Source organism: Triticum aestivum, chromosome 1B, assembly GCF_018294505.1.
Source record: "Triticum aestivum cultivar Chinese Spring chromosome 1B, IWGSC CS RefSeq v2.1, whole genome shotgun sequence".
NCBI lineage: Eukaryota > Viridiplantae > Streptophyta > Magnoliopsida > Poales > Poaceae > Triticum > Triticum aestivum.
The window spans coordinates 403,673,652-403,686,077 of NC_057795.1; the positions used below are offsets into that span (position 1 = coordinate 403,673,652).

The window sequence follows — 12,426 nt, forward strand, 5'->3', positions numbered from 1 at the left end:
AAAGTCGTGAACAGTTCTTGAAATCCAAGAACTTTTTTTGAATCACGAACATTTTTAACAATTCATAAACAATTTTTGATTTTCGGAACTTTTTTGTCGAATTTCGGATTCCTGGACATTTTTCAAAGTTAAAAAGGGGAGACGCCCTGACAGCAGTTGAGTCGGTCCAAAGCACGCGCACACAGAGGGGGTGGGGGCGTTTTCCACGTGACACGGGGTATAGGTGCACTTGTCGGTTGCCGCGGCCATCTTCCCATGCCAGGTCGTGAGTTTCCCGGCCAAATACCTCGGGCTTCCCCTCTCCTTCCGGAAGAGGATCCCCAAGGCCGCACTACAACCGCTCCTAGACAAGGTATTTCGGTGGATGCCCACCTCGAAGGCCCACTTGATGCCTTCGTGATGGCTTCGTCGGGCAGATTGATCCTCGTCAGATAGGTGCTCATCTCTATTCTCGTTTGCTGAAAGGAATTAAAAAATACATGTTTTCCAAGTTCGACAAAAGTTTCCTTTATACTTGAATCAAACTTTTCCTTTCTATTCGGAGCTATACTTTTCTAAATCATCCACCCCTCAAACAAGTAACATTGAGTTGCTAAAAGCAAGCAAAAGTAACACAAGTTTGACAAGTTTTCCCTCCATTGTTGAATCTAGCTATTTGTATTTTTCATTTTAGTGAAACTCTGGTAGACATGGTGAAATTAATACTACTTTCACAATGTTACTAGAGATGCGGATAACCATATTTTTGAATTTTTAGAGTTGATATAAAAACTGTCACGCAGTGGCAGGCGAAGCAGGTTTTACAATTTGTTTTGCCCGTTGCAACGCACGGGCATATGTACTAGTGTCTAGATCAAATAATTTAGACATCTTTTGCGTCATTGAACGACGGCAAACAAAAATGTTTACCCCTAAACGTTAGGACCAGAACTAAACTGAAGGCGGTTTGGGAGAGTCTGTATGCCGTCATGTATGCATGTGACAACGCGGACTCATCTAAATGCCCCTTCCTCCGCTGGGTCTCAAACAGTCTACTCTGCTCTCCGCATTGTATTCATGTCGGTCGTGACCAGACACTGGTTGCCACATTCCGCATTGATGTTGATGACCGACGCGAAACTCACGCGGCTGAGAAACCAACTCTGTCCGCTAGCGGACTCAAGCCATGCCGATTCTCCTGCCCAGGCTATTTAATCCGCCCGGACACTGCCGTGAAACGCTACACCCTACCTCATCACCTCGCCTCTTCTCTCCTCCGCACACCACATTGGTTGGCAAGTCTGACGACAACAATTTGTTCTCCGCGCGCCTATTCGATCAGGGGGTCCCTCCTCCGTGAAGCCAGAGCCCATCTCATCTGATGACGAGGAACAACAACAACCTCCCCTCCTCTCCTAGGCCGCGCGGACGGACGAGGAGTTAGCGCGACAGATGGAACAACTGCTCGAGTGATTCTGCTATGATCGCGGTCCGGTGCTGCCCTCGCCACTGCCCCCGTGCGACCCATGTGTCCAAATTGTACAATGTTTCAAGGGGGAGCCACCGCCCCTGCCACGCGACCACGATGTCCAAATCAGACGGCACGGTAAGGAAGAGACACCATCCCTGCCGCGCAACCGTGGCATCCAAATCGAATGTCACGTCAAGGAGGAGTCGTCGTCCCAGTCACGCAACCGTCTTGGCCGCGGCAAGGAACTAGGCCGCCTTCACCGCCCCGTCGGCAGTCGAGCACGCGGTTGCCTTGTCTACTACATCAGTGGTGGCGGCGGTGGTGTTGAAAGTGCATCTAATCCCCTGGTGGTTTTGATAATTCATCACAACATATATCTCATTAAACTAATGCCTATTCACAAAAATATTTCAGAAAAGTTCATTTTAGGTACAACAATTGGATGTGAATTTGGACCCCTCAAAATGCTAAGGACAAGTTGATCAATGCCTCAATACTCAAATTTATATTTAAGCAATCGAGCACCTCCCTTACCTCTCCCCCTTGATCGATAGAGATTGGTGGTTCGCTCAAACTTAGGCATGACTGTTTCCAAAGATATTTACTTTCTTTCATACCGACTTGTGGGAAGAGCAACCTATGAGTCTATGACAACCCATATTCGATTAGAATGGACAAAAGCAGTCTTCAGACAAACATGTTACAGATGCTTGATTTACTAACCTGTCCTGATGTAGTCATTTCATTTAATAAACACGGTAGAATCTACTACAATAACACATATTCATTGCACGATACTCCACCAACATTTTCAACTTGCTAGAGGTATATCCAAGCCTTATACATCCAGGAGAGGGATATCATGTACTCCCTGCGTTCCTAAATATAAGTCTTTTTAGAGATTCAACTATAGACTACATGCGGAGCAAAACGAGTGAATATACACTCTAAAATATGTCTATATACATCCATATGTAGTTTGTAGTGCAATTTCTAAAAAGACTTGTACTCCCTCCGTTCGGAATTACTTGTCATAAAAATGGATAAAAATGGATGTTATCTACAACTAAACCACATCTAGATACATTCATTTCTTGGACGAGTAATTCCGAACGGAGGGAGTATTTAGAAACAGATGGAGTACAATAAAGTAGATGGCGTTTGGACAAGAAAGCCAAAGCAGTAGCGTCGATCAGGATTTCTCTGCGACTGCATATCCACCTCGTCCCTTTATTCTGGAATCCATATATTTGAAATTTGTGATCATAATTCATAAGATGCTCCTTAGTTTGTGTAGTCTGCAAGGAGAGCCTCAATAGCTGAATTCTTGGCATATACATCTTCATATCGGATTCGGTAGCCATGCCCTGGAAAGGGACAACTCAATAATCAGTGCAAGTTAAGGAAAAGCGAGTGAACCAAAGATAATAAATGACATAGTTTACGACGGTTTAGTGAGCTTAGCTTTTTTTCAAAAATAGTTAGCTTAGCTTATGGAGGGAGTATTAGTTAGTTTGTTCGGGGTCCGCGACAGTCAAATTTGAACTAAAACCGCGACACTTATTTTGAAATGGAGGGAGTATTAGTTAGTTTGTTTGGCCTTTGCCGCAGTTTTGTTTGTTTTGTTTGACCTTGTAGTTCTGTCAGGCTTCTCGGTGTCCTTCTAGTACAGTATGACACACATTTTGATGTGTGTTCAAGAAAAATTATGATATGGTTTACAAATCCAACAACGAAGCAGAATTTTGGTAGTAGTTCATATGTGCAGCATTTGAAGGTCTGCATACCAGGTAAAAACCACTCAAAATTGAAGTCCAGTAACTTCCTGATGCTGTCCAGTTGCACATCCACTGCAAGGTTGTGAAGCAGACACATCAATAGGTATTTTACCGTCTGATAAAATTGAACAGTGATCTTCAACAAATTAGGAAGGCCGGGAAGAAGGGAGGATTCTGCTACCTGATTGCTTACTGTACATCAGAAAGAGGTTTAGATCATCTGATTCTTCTGATTTTGCGACATGGTCACCAGTAAATAGTGCCTTCAGAGGTTTGTACAGCAAACAGACTGAGCCCTACAAAAATGGATATATAATTAGGAATCATGATGTGTTAAAGAAGATCAGTATGGTGCCCCAGTACGTGTTGCTAAGAAAGACCACTAAATACTTCCATGATCGGTACAATCGAGCTGCCTTCATTTAAAAGATTTACACAAAAAAAGCTTGGTGCATTTCCCAACAACAAAAGAATATCATGCCATCATCTGAAGTTTAAGAAAATCTGGGACATAACAGTGTGATAACCCAATGCATTCATTACTTACAGTGCAGCCATAGTGCACCTATCTCCAAGCTTACCTCCTCTTTAATCCAGAGGCAAGAAGTACTTATTTAATGTAGTTTCATTTATTGAGTTCAAATTCTTACTTCGGTATGCCCTGGGGTATGGATAAGTTCAAAATCAGTTCCAATGTTCCAGGGGCCATTTCCAGTAAGTTTCCACTCGACATCAGCAGTGATATCCTCCACCTGTATCAGCATGATGGTTATTGCAGTAAATAATCAGGACAAATATCAGGCAAAAAATTACAACACTCGGCAGTCGACATCAGCAGTAATAGGCTCTACCTGTATCATCATGGTTATTATTGCAGTAGATAATCAGCGAAAATAAATTTTAGAATTTATGAATTACAGTATGATTCAAATACCCTAAGAACATGATTTGTTCAAAATGCAAACCATTCCAACGCTGCTACGTTTTTCTCTACAGGTGCAGTTCTGTGTTTGAGGCTCTTACATCTCCTGAATGAATGATTCTCTCGCACTTTAGCCGCTCGGCCCATTTCCGATGATCCGCGACATCGTCACTGTTTGATGACAGGTTAGATAGAGAATCTTCAATCTCCCAGATAAAAAGGCGGTAAGCACATCAATAGATATAGAATCGTGTCAGCCTGAACATACATGTGAGTCAGAAACATGTAACGCGCTCCGCCGAGCTTCTCAAGCTGGTTCGCTAGTTTTGGCGTATATCTCGGGCTGACAACAGAAGTGAACAAATTATCAGAACATGCACAGCGAATATATATAATCGACTGTAGTTTCTGAATGAGGCTTGATAAGTTGATTGACAAATTGTCAGAACGTCGACAATGAATATACCTGTCAACCATTATGTTCCCTTCCGGGTGAACTATAAGATAAGATGTTGCTCCATATGAGTTCTCAGAATGGTAACCACAGAGGTAAACTCCCTGAACAGCCAAGCATACAATTTATTATTTTATGCTAAAAGACTATGAATAGAGTAAAGAAAGGAAAAGATATAACACATAGTATGAAAATGTTTATACATACGGGAAGATCGTCGTCGATGGGGAGAGGGAATGTGTTCTGCACTTGGAGAATGTCTTCTGTAGGCTTGTCAGTGTGGATAGAGCCTGTAGGGCAAGAGAGCAAGGCCTGCAAACATACATGGAATGTCATGATCTAGTTGTCCAGTGACTGATCATTTTTTATAGAACAAGAAGGAAATCCAGTAACTTTACCAGGATTAAGCATTATTATGAACTAAATTGGGTGATCGGATCAGAGAAATACCATCAGTTAATTATTGTCTGGTGTTGCACATCCAAAATACACCGGTTAATTGCAGCTATGCTTGACTGATCGAAGAAGGCATTTTAATTACAGTGATCAAAGATGTTACTACCTGCAGTGCCTTGGTCCTGATTTCCTCGGAGGTGGGTTGCGCCGCCACGGCGGACTGGTCGTCGACCCTCTTGAACACCTCCGGAGCCATCCACCTGCAGGTGGCGCAGTCGATGCACCGGTGATCTGCACACCAAGACCCCGTCAGCTGGGACGACGAGGACGAGATCGCATCAGCATCAGCATGACTGCATGAGGGAGCTCACCGACGAAGAACTCGCCGGACACGTTCTGCGGGCGCCGCCTGCTGTCGAGCGCCGGAGGAGGGGACACAGTGGCGCGGACCACAGGGACAGAGGTGGCGCGTCGGCGCGGACGCAGGTGAGCCGGCGGGGCGGCGAGGGATGCGGCGGCTCGAAGGCTGAGCGCCATGGCAATTGACGGGTGAAGTTTTCGGTCTCTAGTACACTGTACACTACACCTGTGAGATGAGCCGAGGCGAGCTGAGCTGAGCTTGTCAGATAATATTGCTTCTTGAGTTGTGCATTTATTAAGAGCAACGTGGGTGTGTGTGTAAACTCAATCAATCAAGATCTTCGGGGTCAGCATGTGACGCCATCGCTGACCGCACACACTAGAAACTTGTCAGACTTGAGGCACAAGCAACTCGATTTTTTTAACAGGACAAGCAACTCGATTCTACGAGCAGACTTTGTTTGTTACTCTCTCTGCTCACAAATACAGTACAATATACAATGGTGTAACTTCTTGTGAATCGGATGTATGTAGACACTTTCTAGTGTGTTTGTTCATTCATTTCAATCTGTAATTCATATTGAAATATTCAAAACATCTTATATTTGTGGACGGAGAGAGCAGCAACGGTGCAAGTGGCCCATATAAACTCGCACTAGCCCGCCTTGTCGGGCCGCCTTTTATTGTGGGGTTTGCTTTTTAGGCACGAAGCGAAGGAAGATGATGGAGACGTGCAACATATGCCTCCTCTCAACAAGCAAAATGAAAAAAAAATGATATGTAGACCAGCAGAAGGCCACCTCCCTGGCGAGCCCCTCCCCTCGTCGACCAAACCCCATCTGTCGGTGTACAAAAGTAGGGGCCCTCTTTGTGCCCCTTTACTTGTGCACGGGCAGTCAAAGCCGCACCTGTGGCCATGCTTAGCAGGGCAGAGGCGGGAAGCAAAAGTACAAGACTACCGAAGCGGCGCTCAAACCAGGGGCGCAAAAGGTAAAGCGACAAGATGGGCTTCCCCCGGCAAGACCCTTGCTGGGGCGGCCTACGCAGCCCCGGCAATAGCCTTGCCGGGGCAACTTACCCAACGCCAGCAAGGCCACCACCCTTGAGCCTGAGAGTTTCGACACCATCGACAACATTGGAACCAAAGTTCGGGAGGGGGCCTGCATAGTGGCATGTAGATCTTTGTGAAGACAAAGGGCCTGCGAGGCCTAGATAGGAACCAGAAGACAAAACAACAGCAAGGCTCCTTGCCGAGGATGCCCACGAGGCCCCGGCGAGGCTCCTGCCGAAGATACCCACGAGGCCCCCGCAAGACTCTTGCCGAGGGCACTCGCAAGGCCCCGGCAAGACCCTTGCCGAGAATATTAGCAAGACCGCGGCAAGGCTTTGCCGCCCCGTCGCCGACCCAACTCAGCGACCGACCCACCAACTAAGCAAGTATCCACGTGGCAGTACGTGGCTCCTAAGCTAACCAGTCAAGCACATGTGTGGTGGCATGCAGATCTTCATGAAGACCCTGCCACCACACCAGCTCAGCAGCCTGCCAGCCTACATGGCGTTGCACGCCTCATTGGCCTGGACGCATGTCGAAGCCAGGCGAAGCGGCGACGGATGGGACGGGCTTCGTTGCCATCCCCGATAAAGTAAGAGGACACCTAAGTAGCACATTTAATGTGTTTTGTCATGTGGTGTCAGACGATAAGATTGTACACTATATACACTTTCCACCTCCTGTGTGCCATCGCGGCGGCCCCTTTGAACTATAAAAAGAGGCCCGAGGCATACTGGGAAGGGATTCGGATCTTTTGAACAAGTCACGGGCCGTAGCTAGTTCAAGAACTCAAGAACACTCTTACGCATCTTCGCGGCCCCAACCTGGGTAAACGATCTTTGTGCTGACTCCTAGACCCGCTCTTTCCACAACCTCGCGCCCGCCGACCATAGTAGGGATTCCAGTGATCCCATAGGTGTCGTTTTCCGCCGACATCTTTGGCGCGCCAGGTAGGGGGCGCGAGTTGTGAAAATCTGGTTTTGGAGCCGATGCATCGACTCTTTCATGGGGATGGCCCGAAGGGAGAGGACGACGTCAATCAGCCGCCCTCTGGCGCCGTTCGCAGCCTCGACAGCCATCCGTGTGGCCACGAGAAGCTAAGTCATGCAAAATTTTGGCTAATTTCGTTTATCTAAGTTATTCCCCTCGAAAGGTCTCACCCTTGGTATGGAAAACCTGCACGCGATGGGACCCTCCGCTGTTGGCAACGCCCTTGTTCTGTTTTGAGTCCGCTCAATAGTTCGAGCGGCCGCGTCGAGGGCGGCAAGGTGGCCTATCCGCTTTAGGCAACGCCCTTGTTCTGTTTCGAGTCCACTCAACAGTTCAAGCATCTGCGCTGAGAGCGGTAAGGTGGTTTGCCTGGCGGCAAGCACACCCAGCCAGCCGCTAAGGATCCGTCCTTCAAAGCGCTGCGGCTTGGGTTTACGTGCCGGCAAGCTCATCCAACTCAGCGTAGGGCGTACATACCAAGAAAGATCGAATAGGGGAATAGCATGCATCACATTGAAGTACTGCAGAGTTATATTACATCAAATAATCACTGCGTTTCTAACTTAAGATAAAATTGTCTTGGTCTTGAACTCGCAGCGGCAACGAGAAACGGGGTGCCTAGTCCAGGCGCTGGCCCTCCACACTCTTGACTTCGTCGGCACAGTCGATGACGGGCTTGATGCGCTCCTTGAGCGCCGCGAGGCCCGTCCCCTCCGGTAAGCTCTCCAGCGCGTCGGTAAAGTTGATGGTGGGGTTCTAGAACGCCACCTTGGTGAGCACCTTGGTCCGGGCGCCCCGGTAGAGCCTCTGGGACTCGTTGGCAAGATAAGTTGCCCGGTTGGAGCGGAACTGCTCCAGGGCTTCAAGAATACCCTCGAAGAACAGGGTCAGTGCGGCATTGGGACTCACGTTCAGCTCCGGGGCATACCTCACACTTGGCATCCCCATGGTAGCCAGCTTCACGGTGATCCTGCCGGCGACGTCAGGAAGGCGGTTGATCCAACAGTTTATGCCCTCCGTGTAATCCTTGTGCTCGGTGGCGTCATTCCTTCGCAGCTGCCTCTCTTCCTCCAAGTCCTTGGCCATGGACTCTTCCCGGGCCCTGGCTCCCGAAAGCATCCCCTCAAGGCCCTCCAGCTTCAGCTTCAGGTCGTTGACAGAGTCGTTGGCTTGGGAGAGTAGCTCGGCCTTGCCGAGGACTGCAGCATGCGCCTCCGCCAAGGCGCTGCTGATCGTGTCCTTCTCCTTCACCAGCTCCAGGGCCTTGTTCTTCAGGCCGCCACTCCACCTCCAGCTCCTTCACCTTGTCGTCGTGGACCAGGGCTTGAGCATCGAGTGCCTCCCTATGCCTCTGCTCCAGCCCCAGGGTCCGCTGCGCGATGAGTCTCTTGACCTCCTCATCCTTGCCGCGGAGTGTGGCGGCGAGCGCCTCCTCACGAGCGGCGAGGTCCTCCTCCTTGGAGTTCAGCTCGGCCTGGTGCTGGTGCCGGGCGGCCTCGTCCTTGGCGACCTATTCCCTCGCCGCCTCCTGGGCCTTCTCGACGTCAGCCTGCTTCAAGATGAGCTCTTGCTTGCGCTCGGCCAGCAGATCTTGGGCAGCCTTCAGCTCTTCATGGGCCTGGCGGAACTAGGCATGCGTCTCGGCGATGCGTTCCTCAAAGTCCGCCTCCGCCTTGTCCGTCACCGCCATCCTGGACTTCACCTTGTCCAGACGGGCGCGGTGGAGCGCCTGGAGCTTCTGGAAGTTGGCGCTCATGGCCCGAAGAAGCCGCTCCTATTGAGAACCGCCACCACCGGCGCTCGGTTCGTCAACAATCTGGAGCCCGACGGAGGCTAGCGCCTCGTCATCAAACACCTCCCCCTCGGCCGGCGCCCTGGTGCCCGCCGTCCCTGGAAGGTGGACGGACAGGTCGTCGCCCACCTTCAAGTACCTGCCCGAGCCAGAGGCGGCGGAGGAGGAGGGTTGATCGTCGACCACCCCCTCCTTGGCAGCAGCCTTGTCGGCCTCCCCAGCAGGCCCCTTGGCGGCGCCCTTGCTGGCCTCCTCGGCATCAGCCTTGCCGGTCCCTCCGGCAGGCCCCTTGACGGCCTCTTCGGATGCGGTCTTGGTGGCCTCCTCGATGGTGATCCTGTGGGCCTCGGCCTCAGCATCCCTGGCAACCTCCTCGATGACAATATCGATGTTTTCCTGCTCCGCTGAGTAAGAATCTAGATACCGAGGAGGAGAGTAAGACAGAGCCAAGGTCAAGGTTCAAGAAAAAGAAAGAACATGGACGGAGCGACTTACCTACACCGGGCTGGGAAGAAGTGGAGCCCTCCCTGCCAGCCTTTGTTGCCAGGGCAGAATCCCCGACACCCAAGTTCACCTCCTCCTCCTCCATGTGTGTGGGCTCGGTGGTGGATGCCCTTGCTGGGGACGCCCCTCGGGGCGGCGTAGTCGAGGGGGTGGCATGTTAGGAGTGGCCCTCAGTGGCTCGTCCTGCTGCTGTTCTTCTCCTACAAACCCGGCAAGGTCAGCATCAACGCCTCGCACCCCGGTGTTCATCGATGAAGGAGTGAGTGATGGGCTTACGCTGGGGGCTAAGGCGGGGGCTGCTGTCCGGGCTGCTCTCCACCACCAACGGCGTATGCGAAGTACCTGTCGTGGTTCTAAGCCTGACAGTAGAGTGGGGGTAGGTATGGAGAGGCAAGGTCCTAGCTATGGAGAGGTTGTAAACACAAGGGATGTACGAGTTCAGGCCCTTCTCGGAAGAAGTAATAGCCCTACGTCTCGGAGCCCGGAGGCGGTCGAGTGGATTATGAGTATATGAGTTACAAGGTGCCGAACCCCTCTACCTGTGGAGGGGGGCGGCTTATATAGAGTGCGCCGGGACCCCAGTCAGCCCACGTAGGAGAGGGTTTAAGGTGAGTTAAGTCCGGGGCGTTACTGATAACGCCCCACATAAAGTGTCTTTACTACCATAAAGTCTACTTAATTACAGGCCGTTGCAGTGTAGAGTGTTTCTTGACCTTCTGGTGGTCGAGTGAGTCTTCGTGGTCGAGTCCTTCAAGTCAGTCGAGTGAGTCCGTCGTTGGTCGACTGGAAGGCGACCTCTGCTAAGGGTGTCCTTGGGTAAGGTACTTAGATCAGGTCTATGACCCTACCCTAGGTACATGACCCCATCATTAGCCCCCGAATGGATTGAGGCTTCGAGTGAGGAAGGAGTTGATGTCGTTTCCGATTAACCTTTGCACTCTGGTCGTGCGTTGTTCTGGACCAAAGAATCTCTTCGTCGATGGTGAGCAACTTGTCTTCAGTCGACTCGATCCATTCTCTTCTTTCGTCGAGTGATCTTTCGGGCTTCGACGATCCCCGAGCGACGGATCGCGGGAAACCCCGCGTCTGACAGACTGATCTGCCGTTCGCGGATTCCGCGGGATGCGAAATTTGGGGACGCGCGCGAAGCGGAGCGGACCGCGGCGTTCGGATGGGACGGGACATAAACGCCTCGATCTCCACGCCGCTTTCTTCGCCACGTATCCCGACTGTTCCTGGATATGATTAGATCGACCGGGCCCACCTGTCATCCACTCGGAAGGGGCCTTATAAATGCGCCCGGCGAGGATTTTTGTACTGTGCCTCAGCATTCTCTCTCTCTCTCTGCTCCCTTCGTCTCTGTGACGCCCCCGATTCAATCGTACACTAATCATGCACGCAAATGTGTACGATCAAGATCAGGGACTCACGGGAAGATATCACAACACAACTCTACAAATAAAATAAGTCATACAAGCATCATAATACAAGCCAGGGGCCTCGAGGGCTCGAATACAAATGCTCGATCATAGACGAGTCAGCGGAAGCAACAATATCTGAGTACAGACATAAGTTAAACAAGTTTGCCTTAAGAAGGCTAGCACAAACTGGGATACAGATCGAAAGAGGCGCAGGCCTCCTGCCTGGGATCCTCCTAACTACTCCAGGTCGTCGTCAGCGGGCAGCACGTAGTAGTAGGCACCTCCGGTGTAGTAGGGGTCGTCGTCGACGGTGGCGTCTGGCTCCTGGACTCCAGCATCTGGTTGCGACAACCAGAAAGAAAGGAAAGGGGGAAAAGGGGGGAGAAAGCAACCGTGAGTACTCATCCAAAGTACTCGCAAGCAAGGAACTACACTACATATGCATGGGTATATGTGTAAGGAGGCCATATCAGTGGACTGAACTGCAGAATGCCAGAATAAGAGGGGGATAGCTAGTCCTGTCGAAGACTACGCTTCTGGTCACCTTCGTCTTGCATCAAGTATAAGAGAGTAGATTGAAGTCCTCCAAGTAGCATCTCCCAATAACATCTCATAGCATAATCCTACCCGGCGATCCCCTCCTCATATCCCTGAGGTAGAGCGACCACCGGTTGTATCTGGCACTTGGAAGGGTGTGTTTTATTAAGTGTCCGGTTCTAGTTGTCATAAGGTCAAGGTACAACTCCAAGTCGTCCTGTTACCGAAGATCACGGCTATTCGAATAGATTAAACTTCCCTGCAGGGGTGCACCACATAGCCCAACACGCTCGATCCCATTTGGCCGGACACACTTTCCTGGGTCATGCCCGACCTCGGAAGATCAACACGTCGCAGCCCCACCTAGGCAAAACAAAGAGGCCAGCACGCCGGTCTAAACCTAAGCGCGCAGGGGTCTGGGCCCATCGCCCTGAGCACACCTGCACGTTGCGAGGGCGGCCGAAAGCAGACCTAGCCTAGTGGCGTTCCAGTCCAATTCGGCGCGCGCCGCTCCGTCGCTGACGTCTGAAGTGCTTCGGCTGATACCACGACGTCGGGATACCCATAACTACTCCCACGTAGATGGTTAGTGCGTATATGCTCGTAGCCAGACTCAGATCAAATACTAAGATCTCGTTAAGCGTGTTAAGTATCCGCGAACGCCGAACAGGGCCAGGCCCACCTGTCTCCTAGGTGGTCTCAACCTGCCCTGTCGCTCCGCCACAAAGATCCACACAGAGGGCCGTCGGGACAAAGGTCCTTTCAGCCCCC

The 12,426-nt window shown here is 50.7% G+C and overlaps 1 protein-coding gene across 1 annotated transcript; it reads right to left on the bottom strand.

Annotated features, from left to right (window-relative positions):
• Window positions 1–2,216: 2,216 nt before the first annotated feature.
• On the bottom strand, window positions 2,217–5,625 carry LOC123091803 (uncharacterized). The gene is made up of 10 exons (XM_044513414.1): window positions 5,372–5,625; window positions 5,167–5,291; window positions 4,812–4,916; window positions 4,617–4,708; window positions 4,419–4,493; window positions 4,252–4,321; window positions 3,879–3,980; window positions 3,410–3,524; window positions 3,238–3,300; window positions 2,217–2,817 (listed from the first exon to the last, which is right to left on the bottom strand). Exons 1-10 carry the CDS (start codon window positions 5,535–5,537, stop codon window positions 2,735–2,737), a joined length of 996 nt encoding a protein of 331 aa, XP_044369349.1. The 5' UTR covers window positions 5,538–5,625; the 3' UTR covers window positions 2,217–2,734.
• Window positions 5,626–12,426: the final 6,801 nt, after the last annotated feature.